The sequence below is a fragment of the Nannospalax galili genome, unplaced genomic scaffold (genome assembly GCF_000622305.1).
Source record: "Nannospalax galili isolate Female #2095 unplaced genomic scaffold, S.galili_v1.0 scaffold960, whole genome shotgun sequence".
NCBI lineage: Eukaryota > Metazoa > Chordata > Mammalia > Rodentia > Spalacidae > Nannospalax > Nannospalax galili.
The window spans coordinates 2,444,425-2,462,453 of NW_008348313.1; the positions used below are offsets into that span (position 1 = coordinate 2,444,425).

Consider the following 18,029-nt stretch of genomic DNA (forward strand, 5'->3'; position numbering starts at 1 on the left):
CGCCGCGCCGCCGCCCGCTCCGCGCCTCCACAGCCACCCGGCTCGCTCTCTCGCTCTAGCTGTCTCTCCCTCACCCTGTCTCTCTCTCTCTTGCTCTCCTCTCCCTCCCTCTCTCCCTCCCTCCCCTCCCTCCGCCCTCTCCCCTCCCTCCCGGAGCCAGCAGAGGAGACATCGCCCCTCCCCGCGCCCCCAAACCTCGCCCGTCCTCCCTCCCTATACACCGAGGCTCCGCCCCCTCCCCTCCCCCTCCCCCACCTCTCATCTCCCCTGCCCCATACCCAAACCCAAGCTCCACCCCTACTTACCCCGACACCCCGCAAATGGGGGATCCTGTTGTGCCTAGAGGAGTCCCTCTCCCAGAATGCTCCCCATCCCGTCTATACACACTGGGGTGCCATATGTATTTGTAGCTAGTCTGTACATCCCCAAATTGGATGGTGAGGGTTATAGACTCCTGTGTCATGCTCCTAAACGTACACACACACACACACACACACACACACACACACACGCACACACCCCTAACATAGGCACATGTTCCCCAGACACAGCTGCCTACTCCCTAGGGCATGCCTGCCTAGGTACACTGCAGGCCCAGTGATCAAAGACACTCCCCAGCCCCTGGGACCCCAGTGTCAGGGTGCAGAAGCAGCATCCTCCCAGACTACCCATACCACACTCTCCTGTGCACTCAGCTCTCCCCACAGAGGCACACAGTAGAGAGGTTTGCATGCTGTCCCACACTCACCACCGCCCTGCCCATCCCACAGGTGTGTATATCTGTCTAACCACACTACCACCCCTTCAATAATGGGATCCCCCCCCACAAACTATATGGGTGACTGACTATACTGGGACTTTTTTTTTTTTTTCCAGTGGAAGCACAGAGAGGCAAGGCAACTTGTCCAAGGTCACCCAGCTATAAAGAGGTGGTGTCAAGGATTAAGAACAGGTGGTGTCAAGGATTAAGCCTCTTTCCATAGGCTTCACTGGCCTGATGCAGAGTTCCAAGGTGGCACTCCAAAGGCTGTGCATCCTCACTGGTCACACACAGTGTGCTTAGCCTTCTCAGAGCTCACATACATAGGCACTCAGAACTAACTGTGTGCAGGTAGCTAGCTCTCTCATACCTGGGACTTTCTCACAGAGCTAAGGCAGGGTGGTTGGCATCCAGTGGTGGGTAATCAGGCAGCCCTGATGCCGCCTAGTCCTAGTCTTCAGGTCTTTTAGGGAACACAAGCTCCCATAGAGGGGCTCTGGATTTATCCCCAGCTGCAGGCTCCCTGGGGCACCCTGGGATAAGCTAGAGCTGGTGCCCAGCCTGGAGAGGCCCTTATCTCCACGCACACCCACCCACCCACCCAGGTGCTGAGCAGCTGGGCCGGTGGAGAACAGCTGCCCATCTTGGCACAGGCAGCGAGTAGCTATTCGGCACTCTACAGTCTACAAGGCTTTTCTACATGATCTCTCCAGGTTTCCAGCCCCTGGTGAGGGACCTCTGTGCCCCACATGAGCATCTGAGAGACACAGGTTCCAGCAGGCTGCCCAAGGTCACTCTGCCCTCGGTGTACCAGACTTTCTTGCAAACGGGTGAGTTCATTTCCAAGGCCCCCACGGGGCTCCTAGCAGCTGAGGTGCAGATGCCCTGTGCCTGCTTGGAGCCAGCAGCTTTGGCTAGCTGCCTTCATAGCCGTGACCTCCAGGGCTGTGCTGCGCTCCACCACCCGCCCCCAAGCCTGTACTCCTCCTTTACAGAGCCTGGGCCCCTCCATCTCTGTCTCATGAGCTCCATCCTTGTTGCCAGGACTTACTGGGCCCAAAGCTGGAAGAGCCCTGAGGAGTCACAGGCCTGGGATAGAGTAGGTATGGCCTGGCCTCCTAAATTCCTGCCTTTGTCACCTCCACCCATACCATGGCCACCACCTTGAGAACTCGGGTACAAACTAAATAGCCAAAGTCTGGCTTCTTTTGATCAAGCAGTTACTCCACCAGGAACAGCCACCTCCTTACTCAGCAGCTTAACTGAGCACCTACTATAAGTTGCCCTGCCGTAGCCTCAGACACTACCCAAGACTCTACCCCTTGATCTGCAAGAGATGGATGCAAGTAAACCAGACCACACTGGTAGGCTCATGCCTAAAAGAATGAGGCATTTTTAAAAAAGCAACTCTGCAGACCTAGCTTTCCAGAGGTGGTCAGAGCTGAGGCCCCCAGTAATGGGGAAGAGTCTTCTAGAAGGAGGTTGGTGCAAACCCTCTGAGGAGGGGAGGGGGGTACAGCTGGAGGGGGGGCAAGAGGAGACAGGGTGAGGTTGCAGAATGGTGCTCTCCCAGCCCCCAGCCCTGCAGGCTGAGCTGAGGACCAAGGCCCTGGCTGGGAAGGTAGGGGCGTGGGGAGTGATGTGATCTGATTTATGGTTTGGAAGGATTGCTCTGGCTGCAGCAGGCAAGCAGTCCGGATTGGAGGGGCTCGGAGGAAGGAGGAGGATGGCAGGGGGAGGCGACTGCAGTGGTCTAGGCTGGGATGAGGCAGCTTGCAGAAGGCTCTGGGCTCTGTTCTCCTAGAGCCCAGCGCTTGTTAGCCCACCTTTCCCGGAACATGTCTCCCTTCCTTCCCACCTTCCCCTCCCTTGAGGGGTGGGGGCTAGCTTCTGGGCCTGCTTGACTGAGTAGCTGATCAAGCTGCTCAGGGCCTGGCCTGAGGAAAGCTTCTATTAACATGTTGAAGTCCCACCTTCCCAGCTACAACCCATGACCACACATACGTTATTCATACATGTTCCCACACTTGCATCTGGGGACAAGGGCTGGGATGGTGGGCACGGGCTATCTTGGGGTGGGGGATGAGGAGGTAGGGGATGCCCTGGAGCCTGAGAGTGGGCAGAAGCGTCCCCTTCAGCAGGGTGTGTGGTCAGTGGTGACCGCAGGATAATACCATCTTAAGCAGACCCCTCAGTCCAGCCCCGTCCCCTCGGGAATGGCCAAGAGTGGGGGGGCGGAAGGGAGCAGAACTGTAAAGCAAGCATCACCATGGCTTGGTTCTGACAGGGTTGCCGGACCAGGGCTGGATGGCCTGGAGAGCTGGCTCCAAAGGGGAAGAAAAAGGGCGGAGGAGGCAGAGATCTGGAGAGTGGAAAGGGGTGGGTGTGGGGAGACCCAAGGCGGGATCAGGCTTTGGAACGTTGGAGGTTTCCGGCCACAGAGGCAGGGCCTCCTGGGAGCCAAGAGGGGCGGGAAGGCGCACAGAGAGGAGCCAAGGAAACCAAAAGAGAGGAGACGGAGCCCAGACCAGGAAGGGATTGCATAGGAGAAAGTCTGCCCCAGGGAGGACCACACTTGCCAGTTCCCCAGAGGCCCCAGCCCCACTCCAGATAGTTCTGAGGTCTGCAAGTCTGAGTGCCAGGGAGCCCAGTCAGATGCAGACAGCCTGGCTCTTGGGGGTCCTGGTGGTCCCTCAGCTCCTGGGCTTTAGTCACGGAGCCCGGGGTGCGCAGAGGGAGTGGGAGGGAGGCTGGGGGGGTGCCCTGGAGGAAGAGCGAGATCGAGAGGCCCTGATGCTTAAGGTGAGTCTTGGGATGGCATTGTGGGCGTTGGCATGGGACAAAGGGTTGTAGGGATGGGCAAGGGGGAGTGATGGGGTTCAGAGGATGGGATGATGGGTTCAAGGAAGGAGCTGGTGAAGGGGGGAGGAGGTAGAAAGAGGCTGACCATCCATTCTCTGTTCCAGCATTTACAGGAGGCTCTGGGGCTGCCCGCTGGGGTGGACGATGAGGGTAATCTTGCTGGAAATTCTGAAGCCGAAGAGATCTGGGGGACAGAAGAGACTCGTGGGGAGGAAGAGGAAGAGGAAACCACTGCAGCACCTTCTCCCAGCCCCAGCCCTTCTCCCACACCAGAGGACACCATCACTTACATCTGTGAGTACCCAGACACTGGGATGGCCCGTCAGTCAATCACTAATTCCTCTGGAGCCTCAGGACCCCCACCACCCCGAGCCTTGCCTCTCGAGATCCCAGGCCACACATGGAATCTTCTAGACCTTCCAGTTGGCGGGATCTATCCTACTCTTGGGAGTCCTAGTGCCATGCCCTCCCAGTGCCTCAGGGCCCCTGGTTGTGCCCTCCCCCCAGTTACCCACCCTCTTCAAATTGTGCATCCTGTCCCTCCCCAGTGGGCCGCCTGGCTGGCCTGGATGCAGGCCTACACCAGTTGCATGTCCGTCTCCATGCCTTGGACACCCGCGTGGTCGAGCTGACCCAGGGACTGCGGCAGCTGCGGGAGGCGGCAGGCGACACCCGTGACACTGTGCAAGCTTTGCAGGAGGCGCAGGTCCGCGCTGACCGTGAGCATGGCCGCTTGGAGGGTGAGTCCTAGGTGCGCCGTGGAGTGGAGAAGGGGGCGCATCGCCTAGTGGGAGGACTGGCAGGAGGAGAGGACCCTGGGAAATCTGAAGACCTGGGGATGCCGGGCATCAGGAGGAGGGTCCCCACACAACTGGGATGTGCTGGCTGACCCGAAAGTTAGAGTCAATGGAATGGGTATTAGGCGAGACACTCCTCCCAACCTGTGTCAAGGCTCTGGAAGCCCTGCCCTGCTGTCTAGCCACGCCCACAAATCCTGGCCACGCCCCCTGAAGGCCCTGGCTTCCCCTCAGTGGTCACAGCTACTCTGGTCCTGACTCCTTCTAATCCACCCAGAGAGACCCAGGCTCCGCGCTTGCCCGCCCTTGAATGCTTGGCCCCGCCTCCAGCAGCCTCAGCCTCATCTCATTGGTCTATTCAATTCTAACTCCTCCCTCAGCTCTCTCCTTGGCCCCGCCCCCAGGAGCCTTGGCTCCACCTGATTGGTCACTGCAGTTCCAACAACTTTCCTCCCAGTCTTCCTATGGCGGTTCTAGCCCCGCCCTCTCCCCCCCCAAAATGTTCTGACCTGACCCTGTGGCGGCCCTGACTCTGCCTCATTGGTCATCACAATTGTAGCCCAATCTCCCCCAGTCCTCCCAAGTAGATTCTGGCCCCGCCCCTGCAGCCCTGGCCCCGCCTTGAATGGGCTGGCCCCGCCCCACAGCCCTGGCTCCGCCTTATATAGGTCTTTGACGTTTTAACCTAGGCTCACTCAGGCTCCGCCCTCTCCCCTTGGCCCCGCCCCTCAACCCTGGCTACACATCATTGGTCACAGCAGTTCTGCTCCAGGGTTCCCCCCTTCCCCTTGGCCCCGCCCCACAGCCCTGGCTCCACCTCATTGGTCGGGGCACTTCTCACTCAGGCTCCGCCTTCTTCCCCTTTGGACGCGCCTCAGCCCTGGCTCCACCTCATTGGTCGCAGCAGTTCTCACTCTGGCTCCGCCCTCCACTCGCGCCCTGAAGTTCTAACTCCGCCCTCTCCCGCTCCGCCCCGCCCGCAGGCTGCCTGAAGGGGCTGCGCCTCGGCCACAAGTGCTTCCTGCTCTCGCGAGACTTCGAGACGCAGGCGGCGGCGCAGGCACGGTGCGCGGCTCGGGGCGGGAGCCTGGCACAGCCAGCCGACCGGCAGCAGATGGAGGCGCTCAGCCGCTATCTCCGCGCGACGCTCGCTCCCTACAACTGGCCGGTGTGGCTGGGCGTGCACGACCGGCGCTCCGAGGGGCTCTACCTCTTCGAGAACGGGCAGCGCGTGTCCTTCTTCGCCTGGCATCGCGCACCCAGCCCCGAGCCGGGCGTCCAGCCTAGCGCGGCACCGCATCCGCTCAGCCCGGATCAGCCCAACGGCGGCACCCTGGAAAACTGCGTGGCGCAGGCTTCGGACGACGGCTCCTGGTGGGACCACGACTGCGAGCGGCGCCTCTACTTCGTCTGCGAGTTCCCCTTCTAGCGGGCCGGTCCCCGCTCTGGTGCTGCGGCGCACTCCTGCACCCCGCACCCTCCACGCTGAACGTTGCACCCGTGCCCCCTGCCCTCTGCACCCTGCACTTGCATCCTGGACCCTGCAACCCTGCACTCTACCCCATGCACCCTGAACCTTGCATTGTACACCGTGCACCTCCACCGTGCTCCGTACACGTAACGGTGCAACATACACTTTGCATCGTGTAACCTGAATCCCGCACCCTGTACCCTGCCCTATACACCCTGAACCCAGCACCCTGCACTCTGAACCTTGCACCACTACCCTGCACCCTGCCCTGTATACCGTGCACCCTGAACCTCGCACCTTGCATACTTCCTGGGCCCAAAGTGCAAATACCACCAACCTGGGCGTTCCCCCCCAACCCCCCGAGGAGGGCTGGTGTGCATCCCCTCCGGTGTCTGTCTCTGAAGCTTGGAACTCCTGACTATGCCTGGCGCCAATAAACCCTTCTGGAATGTTACTGAGGCGCAGTGGAGGCACATGGCCTTTGTCTCTGTGGGTGAAGCCAGGAAGGACCAGGCTTTGGGACTTTACCTTGCTTGAATACAGAATGGTAGAGCACACACATGCGTAGGAACACACCGCTGGGCACAGATGTCTGGAGAATGCACACGCCCACCTCCGCAGGTGCGAGCCCTCCCCAGTGTGCCTCCTTATGGGGCCTTTAGGCCTTCAGCCCGTCAATCCTTGTTCCATCCTGGACCTGGTTGGTCCTGGTCCTGGTTAGAGAGAGCTGGGGAAATCAAAGGTATTCAAGGCCCTGAATTGTTTGATGTTAATCAGCGTCTCAAACTTGCTTTCTCCCTCAGGCCACCAGAGATTCCTGCCCCCTGCCCCCTTAACTTTTCCTGTGTCATAACCTTGAGGGCCCGTTGTCAGATGCCAGTCAAGCACTGCTCCCTCGGCTACGTCCTACCTGGGACACTAAGTCAGTTCTGGGGCCTCTCTGAGCTGGGTTTTCCTAGTCTGACCTTAGGGCAACCTTTTCTGCTCAGTTATGACTCTGAGGGTGTCCAAGTGAGAACGTGGATATGGCAAACATGATCATCTCTGAACAGAAAGCACAGTCCCGTCCTGTCCCTCACCACTTCCCATGCCTTCGACCTCCACGGGCAGGATAACTCAGCAGCGGGCCTGCCCAGGCCTCCAATTTACCAGCAGGTGAAGGTGTTTGACTTTTCATCCTAGATAGGGCTCCAAAGGCAGACCGAAGAAATGATTCCAGTCAAATCTAACTAAAGGACCAACAAGTTTATTAAGAGTTCCTTACAGGAACACAGGTAGTTCAAAGGCATCTGCACCCCCAAAGCCCACCCTAGCGTGGGTGATGACCACAGAAGCTCCCCCTGGAGCTCAGTACAGCCTGTGGTCAGCTCCACTAAAGACAATCTTTCTCCCAACAACTGTTGACTGCTTATATAATCTCCGTCTTCCTGAGTTTCCTGGGTCTTATGAGCCTCCTTCCTCCAAGAAAAAATGTAATTGGGAGGAAGGGGACCCTGGGCTCCCCCTGTGCCACTGCCAGGGTATGGGCCTGGTACTAGTGACAATCCTCAGTGCTTTGATAAAATGCCTGACACCGACCGGGTGGTACTGCATGCCTTTAATCCCAGCATTTGGGAAGCAGAGGCAGGTGGATCTCTGTAAGATAGCAACACCAGCACTGGACGAATGTTTACACACCTGAGCCTTGGAGGACACTTTAAATGGTAACAAGTCTGAGCAGGACATTATGGGGTTCAAGAATAGGTACATGACCCTGGCTGTTCTTATGCCTCAGTCATAGCCACCAGAATGTCTCCATTGGCTACATTGTGGGCAGAAGGAGCCGTCCCCTTTCTCTGAGAACCCTTCCCTTACCCCTTCCAGAATCATTTCTCAGCTCCAGGGCTCTAGAGAAAGTACAACTTGAGAGGTGTGGCCTGGAATCAAAAGGCTTCTATCAGGCCAAGGAGATGGCTCAGCAGTTTAGGAGCTTGCTGCTAAACTTGATATCACGAGTTAGTGAAGAGAAGACCTAATTAGTGAAGAGAAGACTAACTCCCAGAAGTTGTCCTCTAACCTCCGCACATATATTTGCCTGCTCCTGCACAGACACACACATGCAATAATAAATAATAAAGCACAGTGGCTCACCCCTTTAATCCCAGCACTCAGGAGGCAGAAGCAGGCGGATCTCTGTGAGTTCAAGCCCAGGCTAGGGTACATGGCGTTCTAGGCCTCCTGGGGCAACAGGGAGACCCTATCTCAAAGAACAAAACCAAACAAAAAAGGTTTCTATTGGTGATGTTGATGCTGCTCTAGACCCACCAGTCCTGATGGTATAATCCTGCTTGTGGTTTACAAATGTAGACTCACCTGGGAAGGCAGTCTCAATGAGGGATTGATTGTCTATCAGGTTGGACTGTGGACATATCTGTAGGGCACTGCCTTAATTGGGTCGAAGTGGGAAAACCCACCCTGATGTGGGAGGCATCATTTCATCGTTGGGCCCTGGACTGGGTGAGAAGGGAAGGTCGAAATGAGCATCCACCTGCATGCCTTAATCCATTGCTTTGTGCTCTGGACTGTGGATGTGATGTGACCAGTTGGTTCAAGTTCTTGCTGCCTGGACTCCACTTCCCTACAATGATGGATGCTAACCTGGAGTTGAGAGTCAAGTAAACCTTTTCTCCTGTAAGTTGCTATTTCAATGTGTTTTATCCAGCAGTGGGAAAAGATGCTAAGACAGCCAGCTACAGAGAGTGAAGCAGGAGGATCACAAGTTCACCCAACCTTCCCTCCACCTTTCCACCCTGTGGAGTTAGGATTCTGTTCTTTTGGGGGGGGGCGTCAAAGCAGTTCAGGCTGGCTATTAGGGATTGAACCCAGGACATAATGCATGTTAGGCAAGCACTCTGTGAACTAAAGTCCCTAGCCTGCCTCCCTTCCTCCCTCCCTCCCTCCCTTCCTCCCTCCCTCCTGTGTGTTGGTGGGGGCATTCTGCATGGGCCAGAGCATGTGTGTAGCTCAGAGGTCACCTTCATGTCTTGATCCTCCTTCCACCTTAAGTCAGGGTCACTTGTTCTACCTACCCAGTGCTGGGATTCCAAGCATCCCCCCATCATCCTACCCTCCTCCCTTTGGATATTTCAAAATCAGTCGCCTCACTCACTCAGTCTGGGGGATCCAAGAGCTACTGCACCCTAGAGCATTGCCTGGCCCAGGGGACGCCACTGGAGATGAGGTGCTGCGGCTTCTCCTCCGAGGCCTGCCTCAGGCTGGGTCAGTCATCCAGATGGAATATTCTTGCAGGTTCCAGTTTCGAGTGTACTTTCCCTTGCTCTCTCTGCAACACGTGTGATTTGCAAAGTCAGTGCATGGACCAGGGGAGGCCACAGCAGGTGACTGGGACGCACTCATTAAAAAGACCCCAAGTTGCTAGTGCAAGAGCACAAAGCCCGAGATTCCCAAAGTCAGAAACAGCGGCAACAAGGGCTTCGGGGACTACAAACCCCAGGGAAATGCGGTCCAGTCCCTAGTCTGTTAGTGAATCCTCCCAACAAGGTATTTGTTGTTGTTGGGGGTTTTTTATTTTTGCTTTTGTTTTTTTAATAGTGAATTTTTATGGGAAGATGTAACACTCTTTTTAAGTGAAGTTACTTCATATAAAATATGCATAGAAAATATAAACCTTTCTCAAAGTTCGGTTGCCAGCTTTAGGGAATACAGTACCAACTACAAAATAAAATTTCTTCTTTGCAGCCGGAAGTAGTGGGTCACGCCTGTAACCCCAGCTTTTTGGAGACAGAGGCAGGAGGATCTCTGTGAGTTCAAGGTCAGTCTGGTCTACATATTTTCAAGCCAGCTGGGGCTACAGGGAGACCCTGTCTCAAAAACACACACAAAAGTAACAAGAAGCTAAGATAACTCTTTGAGAAATGCTTTCAGGGGGCTGGAGAGATAGCTCAGGGGTTAAGAACTCATATTGCTCTACTAGAATGTGCAACTTCCATTCCCAGCACCTATGTTGGGCAGCTCACAACTGCCTGTAATTCCAGTTCCAGGGTATCTGAAGCCTCTGGCACATACTCCACCACACACACACACACACACACACACACACACACACACACATCATTTATAAGTAAATGAACATTTTTTAAAAGAAAGAAATGATTTCAGAGCTGGTGAGGCAGCTCACTGGATAAAGGTGCCTCCCTCCCACCAAGCTTGGGGACCCGAGTTTGATCCCTAGGGTACATAGGGTAGAAGGAGAGAACCGGTTGTCCTCTGACTGCCACATGTACTGTGGCATGTGCACACACTTGTACACACACACACTTGTACACACACAAAATTAAAAAATAGAAATAATTATAAACTTACAGATAATTGGCATAAACAATATAAACACATAATTACTTTTAAAAATAATTTTCAAAGATTTATTTACATTTAATGTGTGTGTGTGTGTGTGTGTGTGTGTAGGTATGTATATGTGCATACAGTGCCCACAGAGGTCCAAAGAAGGCATCCTATCCCCTGGAACTGGAGTTATGAGTTGCCATGTGGGTGCTGGGAACCAAATCCAGGTCCTCTGCAAGAGCAGCCAGTGTTCTTAACCACTGAATCATCTCCAGCCCCCACATACACTTGACTGAGACTTACATATTAATAGTTTGATATTGCATATGCTCAACCATCTAAGTTCAGTTACCAATGGATCAGCCAGGTCTGTCACTTGGTGGTGGTGAAGGGACCATATCCCAAGGAGGAGCTGTAAGGCATCATTGTTTGGAGGGAGAGGAGAGGTTGGATGGAATTTCAGCGAAATACAGTTTTGGTAGGTTCGAAGTAAGAAGGACTGTGTAGAAATAAGTCTGCAGCAGGTCTGGATGACAGGACCCACAGTCTTATTTCTTTAGAAATTTGAACATCTGTATAGGGTGGTATATTGATCCCAGAAACTCTTAGTTTGAGACTGTGTCCCTGGAGACCCATAATCCTTTTATTTAAATATATCATTTTATATATTATTACTGTATGTGTAGTTGTGTATGTTCCTGGCGTGCATGTGGAGGCCAGCAACTTGTAGAAGTCGGTTCTCTCTCGACCATGAGGGTCAAGGGGATGGAACTCACATCATCAGTCTGGCGGTAAGTACTTTTCCCCACTGAACCATCTTAGTGGCCCAAGACCCAGAATCCTTGATGGTGACTGTGCTGATTAGTTTTTTTAGTAACTTCAAAATATTTTATTTTTTTCTGGGTATGGTGGCTCACGCCTTTTATCCCAGCACTCGGGAAGCAAAGGCAGGTGGATCTCTGTGAGATTAAGGCCAACCTGGTCTACACAGGGTCTTCCAGGCAAGCTGGGGCTACAGGGAGACCCTGTCTCAAAAACTTTTTAAAAATTTTATGTGTGCGAATGAGTGCATGTATGTGTGCCATGTGAATACAGTCCCACAGAGGCCAGAAGACGGTGTTAGATACAACGGAACTGGAGTTACAGGCAGTTTCGAGTTGCCTATGGATGCTGAGAACCAAACCTGGGTCCTCTGCAAGAGCAGCAAGTGTTCCTAACGACTGAGCATCTCTCCAACCCCATGTGGACCACCTTGACACGCCTGGGAAGACAGACTCTCAACTGAGGAATTTCCTCTGTCAGATTGATCTGTGGGCCTGCCTGTGAGGTGTTTTCTTAATTACTAGCTGATGTGGGAGGGCCAGCCCACGGTGCGTGGTGCCATCCCTGGGCAGGTGGGCCTGGTCTGTATATGAAAGGTCGCTGAGCAAGCCACGGGGAGCAAGCCAGCCTTCCTCCATGGCCTCTTCTTCAGCTCCTGCCTCCAGGTTCCTGCCTTGACTTCCCTTAGTGATGGACTGTGAGCTGTAAGCCAAATAAACCCTTTCCTCCCCAAGCTTCCTTTGGTCATGGTGTTTTTCACAGCTCAGAAGCAAACTTAGAGTAGTGACCAAATGTCTGCAACCTTCCAGGCAAGAAACTGTAGATTGCTCCATTCTTTTGGAAGTGCTTTCAAACAGCAAAGTGATGCACAGTGGGAGATTTTAGAAAATAAAGTGTATGGGTAATAAAGCGGCAGGATTCCCTTCCAGAAGGGGTTGTGGAGTACCTTGGAGCCACAGGGCATCTGTGGGCAGCTGGCTCTGTCTGTACTGTGGAGGGAGAGGAAGGCAGATTTTTATAGTTCAAGCTAGTTTGGGTTCCTTAGCATATACATATTTTCAGAGGCATTTAGACGTTAATACCACATATGCTGAATCTGAATTCTTCAGCACTTGTTCCCAAAGATTAGAGATGGGTCCTTACATCACCTCTCTGTTCAACCTTGGTAAACATAACATTTATGCAATCTTTATCTAATCTCCTGGTGGTATTCTAATTTGGTGTGTTGACTCAATGGTTCTCTCTCTCTCTCTCCTCTTTTTCTCTCTCTCCCTCTCCCTCCCCATCTCCCTCTCCTTCCCTTATTCCCTCCTTCCCTCTCCCTCTCCTTCCCTTCTCTCTCTCTCTCTCTCTCTCTCTCTCTCTCTCTCTCTCTCTCTCTCTCTCTGTGTGTGTGTGTACGTGTGTGTGTGTGTGCACATCTGTGCATGTGGAGGCCAGAGATTGAGATCTGGTGTCTTTCTCAATTGGTTGCCATCTTAATTTTTGAGATGGTCTCTCACTGCACAGAGAGCTTACTGATTGGCTGGGCTGGCTAGTCAGTGAACCTCTGGGATCTACCTGTCTTCACTTCCCCAGTACTGGGATTATAAACATGGTGCCACTATACACAGGTGTATGGGGGTGCTGGGGATCTGAACTTGGGTCCTGATGCTTGCCTAGCACAAACTTTACTAACTGAGCCATCTTCCTCAACCTCAGTGGGGCTTTTAATTTTTAAATTTTTTATGTGTGTGAGTGTTTTGCTTGAGTATATAAGTTCACCACTTGCATGCAATGCCCACAGAAGCCAGAAAAATCAGATCCCCTGGAACTAGCGTTTTGGATGGTTGTTAGCTGCCACATGGTACTGGGAACTGAACCTCTGGACCATCTCTCCAGCCCTGATTAGTGTTTTTTGTTTACACACTTTTCAGCTGAGTATGCAGTTGGGAGTCATATAGTAAGGGTCTTTTTAGCCTCCTTTACAGAACATGGTTCTCTATTTTTTTATTATACTTTATTTATTTATTATGAGTGCATGAGTATACGTATGAGTGTGGCACACATGCCATGTGAACGTATGGAGATCAGAAAACAAAATGCTGCAGTCAGTTCTGTCCCAACACCTGGGTCTCAGGGACTGAATCCAGGTTGTGAGTCTTGGCAGCAAGCCACTTTAACCACCGAGCCCTCTCCCTAGCCCTCTTTTTTCTTTCTTTATTATTTTTATTTTATGTCTGTGAGTGTATTGCCTACACGTATGTAAGTGCCACCTGTGTTGTGCAATGCCCATGGAGGTCGGAGGAAGGCGTTAGATACCCTGGAACTGGAGTTACAAACAGTTGCTAGTCACCATGTGGGTGCTGGGAATCGAACCTAGGTCCTCTGTAAGAGCAGCCAGTGCTCTAACTGCTGAGCCATCTTTCCAGCCCTGCCCTCTTTTTTCTTACAATCAGGTCTGTGTATGTAGCCCAGGCTGTGCTGGAACTTGCTGTCTAACCCAGCCAGGTCTGGACCTTGACACCTCTCCTTCCTCAGCTGTCATAACCCCTGCCTAGCTTCTTTGCCAGGAACACTTACGAATTTATGACATTGACATTTTGGAAGAGCAGCCCCTCCTTTTAAAAACAAAAGTCCCATTGGGCGTGGTGGAGCATGCCTTTAGTCTCAGCACTCGAGAGGCAGAGGCAGGCGAATCTCTGTGAGTTCAAGGCCAGCCTTGTCTACATAGTGAGTTCCAGAACAGCTGGGGCTACAGAGAGACCCTGTCTCAAAAGACCAAAAAATTAAAAAAGAAAAAAGAAAAGAAAAAGTAATAAAGAGAGACTGGAGAGATGGCTCAGTGGTTAAGAGCACTGGTTGCTCTTACAGAAGACCCAGGTTCAATTCCCAGCACCCAAATGGCAGCTAACAACTGTCTGTATCTCCAGTCCCATGGGATCTGACAGGATTTTGACCTCTGCAGGCATTACATGACACTGGTGCACTTACATGCATGCAAGCAATACATTCGTACACATAAAATAAAAATAGTATATAAAGTATTTTTAAAAATAGAGAAACAAAGAGTTTTCAACAAATAGCAGCGGATATTTTATCACAGTCAACCCCCCCGCCACACACACACCAGGGACTCACTTCTGTTGCTCAGGACCCAAAGTTTCCAGACCTGCCCCAACCAGCGCCCCCTGCTGGGAACCAGGTGCTCAAACACATGAGGAGGGGGACACTCTACAACCAAATCCTGACACAAGGTATCTCATAATATATATGTAAATAATTCCATAATCTAGAGAAATGGCTTGGTGGTTAAGAGCACTGACTGTTCTTTCAGAGGACCTGGGTTCGATTCCCAGCACCCACATGGCAGCTAACAACTGTCTGTAACTCCAGTTCCAGGGGATCTGATGCCCTCTTCTGACTTCCACAGGCATTGCATGACCACAGGTGCACTTACATACATGCATGCATACACTCATACACATAAAATAAAATAAAAATAAAAAAATAATAACTCCAAAATCTGAGGGGGAAAAAGCCTCAAATTGGAAACACTTTTTGTCCCAAATATTTGGATTAAAGAGGAAAGAGGAAGTAAAAATATTCAAGCATCAGGAGAGTGGGGTGCATGGTTCTGGAGCCTGAGCCTTCTATTGTCTGTGACGCCTGTACACATGGTATGATGTTAGAGTCCAGAAGTCATGGTAATCATGAGATCTGGCTGTATTTGCACACCTACTGAGTGCCCATCACTTGGCTGATCCTTTGCTGATGGTCAGAGGAGACAGCACATGTCTGGAACGTGGCTCTCTCTAGACCCTGGGATCCCAACCTCGGAGCCTGGCCAGCCCATCGGTGTCACGTCCCACATTCTGATACTGATCTTCAGGGTCACCATGGCTCTTGCTCAAGACGTTTTCCTGGAACTTTATCTGCTCCCAAATTTACAAACTGTTTCCTCCTCTATGTCCCCTGCCCTGCCCTACCCCCAGCCTCACCCTGGGCTGACTGGATGGACAGACACCAGAGACAGACAGAGCCTCTGGCCTGACTCCAGCCCTTTGCTCTGATGCAGCATAAGGTGGGTGATGGGGTTGGGATTGCTGGGAGGGGTCTAGGAGCTCAGAGGGTGGAGGGTGGGGAAAGGGAGTGTGGGTGTCAGAGAAGTGATCACAAAAATGTGTGGTATGATGGACTATGGACTATGCCTACAACTCTAACACTCAGGAAGCTGAGGCAGGAGGATTTCCAGTTTGAACATGGGAGACAGAGTCTCAAAACACTGAGGACTGGGACAAAGCTCAGTGGAACAGGGTTTGCCTAACATGTCTGGAGCCCTGGGTTCAATCCTCAGCGCTCTTCTAGGGTTTGTGTATGCATGCATGTGTGTGCGTGCATACATGTATGTGTGCATGCATGTAGAGACCAGAGCTCAACCTTGGCTGTCATTGCTCAGGAGCTGTCAACCTTGCTTTGTGAGACAGGGTCTCTGATTGGCCTGGGACTCTGAGTAGGCTAGAGTGACTGGCTCTGGAGCCCAAGGAGCCTCTGTCTGTCTCCCCAGGGATCAGGTTACAAGCATGCACCCTCACACCCAAAGATGGAACTCAGGTTCCCAGGGTTGTATGGCAAACACTTTACCCCGAGCATCTCCCCAGGCTTGACTCTTTCCTATGGCTAACCTCACAGGTCCTTCAAGGCAGCAAGGCCAACCCTGCTGTGGATCACCAGAGACTGTCTTATAAATACCTGACTGGGAGTTCATCAAAAGCTAGCAGCATCTGTGAGCTCATGTCTTCCACCAGATTAGAAATTCGGGGCCATTCTCTCTCTCTCTCTCTCTCTCTCTCTCTCTCTCTCTCTCTCTCTCTGTCTCTCCCCCCTCCCCCCCCACATTAGCTTCAAACTTACTATATAGCCTCCACCCAAATGCTGCAATTACAGATGTTCATGACCACACCCTGATGCAAGACCTTTATCTCCCATAGGCTACTACCTAAGCCTCTACCACTGAGCCACACCCCAGCCCCTCACTGGGGGATTTTGGCAGGGGCTCTTTCCAGTGAGCCATGTCCCTAGCCCTTCACTAGGGGATTCCAGGCAGGTGCTCTACCACAGAGCTCCATCCCCAGCCTTTGTTTTACTGTTTTTTCTCCATTTTCTTTGAGAAAAGTTTGCACTAAGTTGTTGGCTTTGAGACTATAGGCAAGTGCTCTACTGCTGAGCCACACCCCAGCCCCTCACTGGGGGATTCTAGGCAGGGGTTCTACTGCTGAGCCACACCCCAGCCCCTCACTGGAGGATCCTAGGCAGGGGCTCTACCGCTGAGCCACACCCCAGCCCCTCACTGGCAGATTCTATCAATACCCGGAAGGAATTTATAGTCAGGAAATTGTAGTGGGAAAAAGAAACTATGAAGAAAGAACTAAGTGCACATTCAAAAAACCAAAAAACAATTAGAATATTATTGGCTAGTTCACAGATTGAGAATGAAATTAGTGAATTTGAAGACAGATCAATGGAACTGAAGCAATCAAAGGAAGATCCCAGTCACTGGGAGTCTGAGGCAAGAATGTTACAAATTAAGGATCTGCCTCCCCTGAAGAGTGAGTTTCACGCCAGCCTGGGCAACTTTAGAACTGTCTAAAAATAAAATGTGAGAGGAGAGCTCAGGATGTACCTCAGTGGTAGAGCCCCTGCCTAGGATCCCCCAGTGAGGGGCTGGGGTGTGGCTCAGCGGTAGAGCCCCTGCCTAGAGTCCCCCAGTGAGGGGCTGGGGTGTGGCTCAGCGGTGGAGCCCCTGCCTAGGATCCCTCAGTGAGGGGCTGGGGTGTGCCTCAGGGGTAGAGCCCCTGCCTAGAAGCACCCCCCCAAGCTGGTAGGAGTCCCTGTGTTCAATCCACATAACCACATAGAAAATTTTATTAACGCTGGTAGTGTCTGGGTCCCTGGGGGCCGTGGGCTGTAGTGAAATGTGACTAGTGGCTCTGATGTGACCTTTTCTGTTCCGAAAGATGGCTGACCCTGAATGCCAGCTGGAGCGGGTGGGGTGCCTCCGCCATCTCACCATGGCCATCCTCTCTGTGTCCTGTGTTGTCGGTGTGCTGGGCAATGGGCTGGTGCTGTGGATGACGCTGTTCCGCATGACCAGCACCGTCACAACAGTCTGGTTCTTCAACTTGGCCCTTGCTGACTTCTTGGTTCTCCTGTCCTTACCGGTGTCCATCTACATCGTGGCCAACGGCTGGTGGCCTTCTGCTGGCTTGGTCTGCAGGCTCTACATGGCCTTTCTCATTCTCAACTTCTTCGCCAGCATCTACCTGTTGGTCCTCATCTCTGTGGACCGCTGCATCTTGGTCCTGTACCCCGTGTGGGCCAGGAACCACCGCACCGTGCGGCGAGCCACTTGGCTAGCTATCGTGGTGTGGCTGCTGGCCGCTGCTGCCTGCTCTCCGTCTCTGAAGTACCGAACTGTTGACAATATAAAAGGCTGTGAACAATGTTTCTTCAACTTCAGCTCCCATAAGAAGCCCCCGCTGGACTGGAGTTTGGTGGATACTAACCAACAAATGGCGCTGGCTGTTGCCCACTTCCTGCTTGGTTTCTTAGTCCCTCTGTCTATCATCAGCACCTGTGCCTACCTCATCCGGGCCAAGCTCCGGAGGGAGGGCTGGGTCCACGCCAGCAGGCCCAAGACACTCCTGGTGGTGCTGGTGAGCGCCTTCTTCATCTTCTGGTTCCCCTTTAACCTGGGGCTCTTGGTGGAATCCAAGCTGCTGCCGTCCTGGGGCCACTCCTATCTATCCATCTTGTGGGTCACCTTCTCCCTGGGCTGCTTCAACAGCTGTCTCAATCCCTTCCTGTACGTCTTCATCGGCAGAGATTTCCAGCAAAGGTTTTTCCAGTCGGCATCTTCCGCCTTGGCCAGGGCTTTTGGGGAGGAGGGTTTCATCAGCCCTCCTGTCCTGGAGGCAAATCCCCCAGGCGGTGGTAG

At 52.9% G+C, this 18,029-nt stretch overlaps 2 protein-coding genes and 1 long non-coding RNA gene across 3 annotated transcripts; all 3 read left to right on the forward strand.

The window, feature by feature from the left end:
• The first annotated feature begins 3,234 nt into the window (after positions 1–3,234).
• Clec11a (C-type lectin domain containing 11A) lies at positions 3,235–6,344 on the forward strand. The gene is made up of 4 exons (XM_008845163.3): positions 3,235–3,562; positions 3,727–3,916; positions 4,171–4,362; positions 5,403–6,344. Exons 1-4 carry the CDS (start codon positions 3,416–3,418, stop codon positions 5,846–5,848), a joined length of 975 nt encoding a protein of 324 aa, XP_008843385.1. The 5' UTR covers positions 3,235–3,415; the 3' UTR covers positions 5,849–6,344.
• Positions 6,345–8,865: 2,521 nt separating this feature from the next.
• Positions 8,866–11,363, forward strand: LOC108491406. The gene is made up of 3 exons (XR_001872739.1): positions 8,866–9,701; positions 10,918–11,022; positions 11,327–11,363. It is a non-coding gene; the product is annotated as an uncharacterized LOC108491406 (long non-coding RNA).
• A 5,686-nt stretch (positions 11,364–17,049) lies between these two features.
• LOC103743762 (probable G-protein coupled receptor 32) lies at positions 17,050–18,029 on the forward strand. The gene is given in 2 exon segments (XM_008845232.1): positions 17,050–17,991; positions 17,994–18,029. Coding segments are annotated over 2 exon segments (978 nt in total).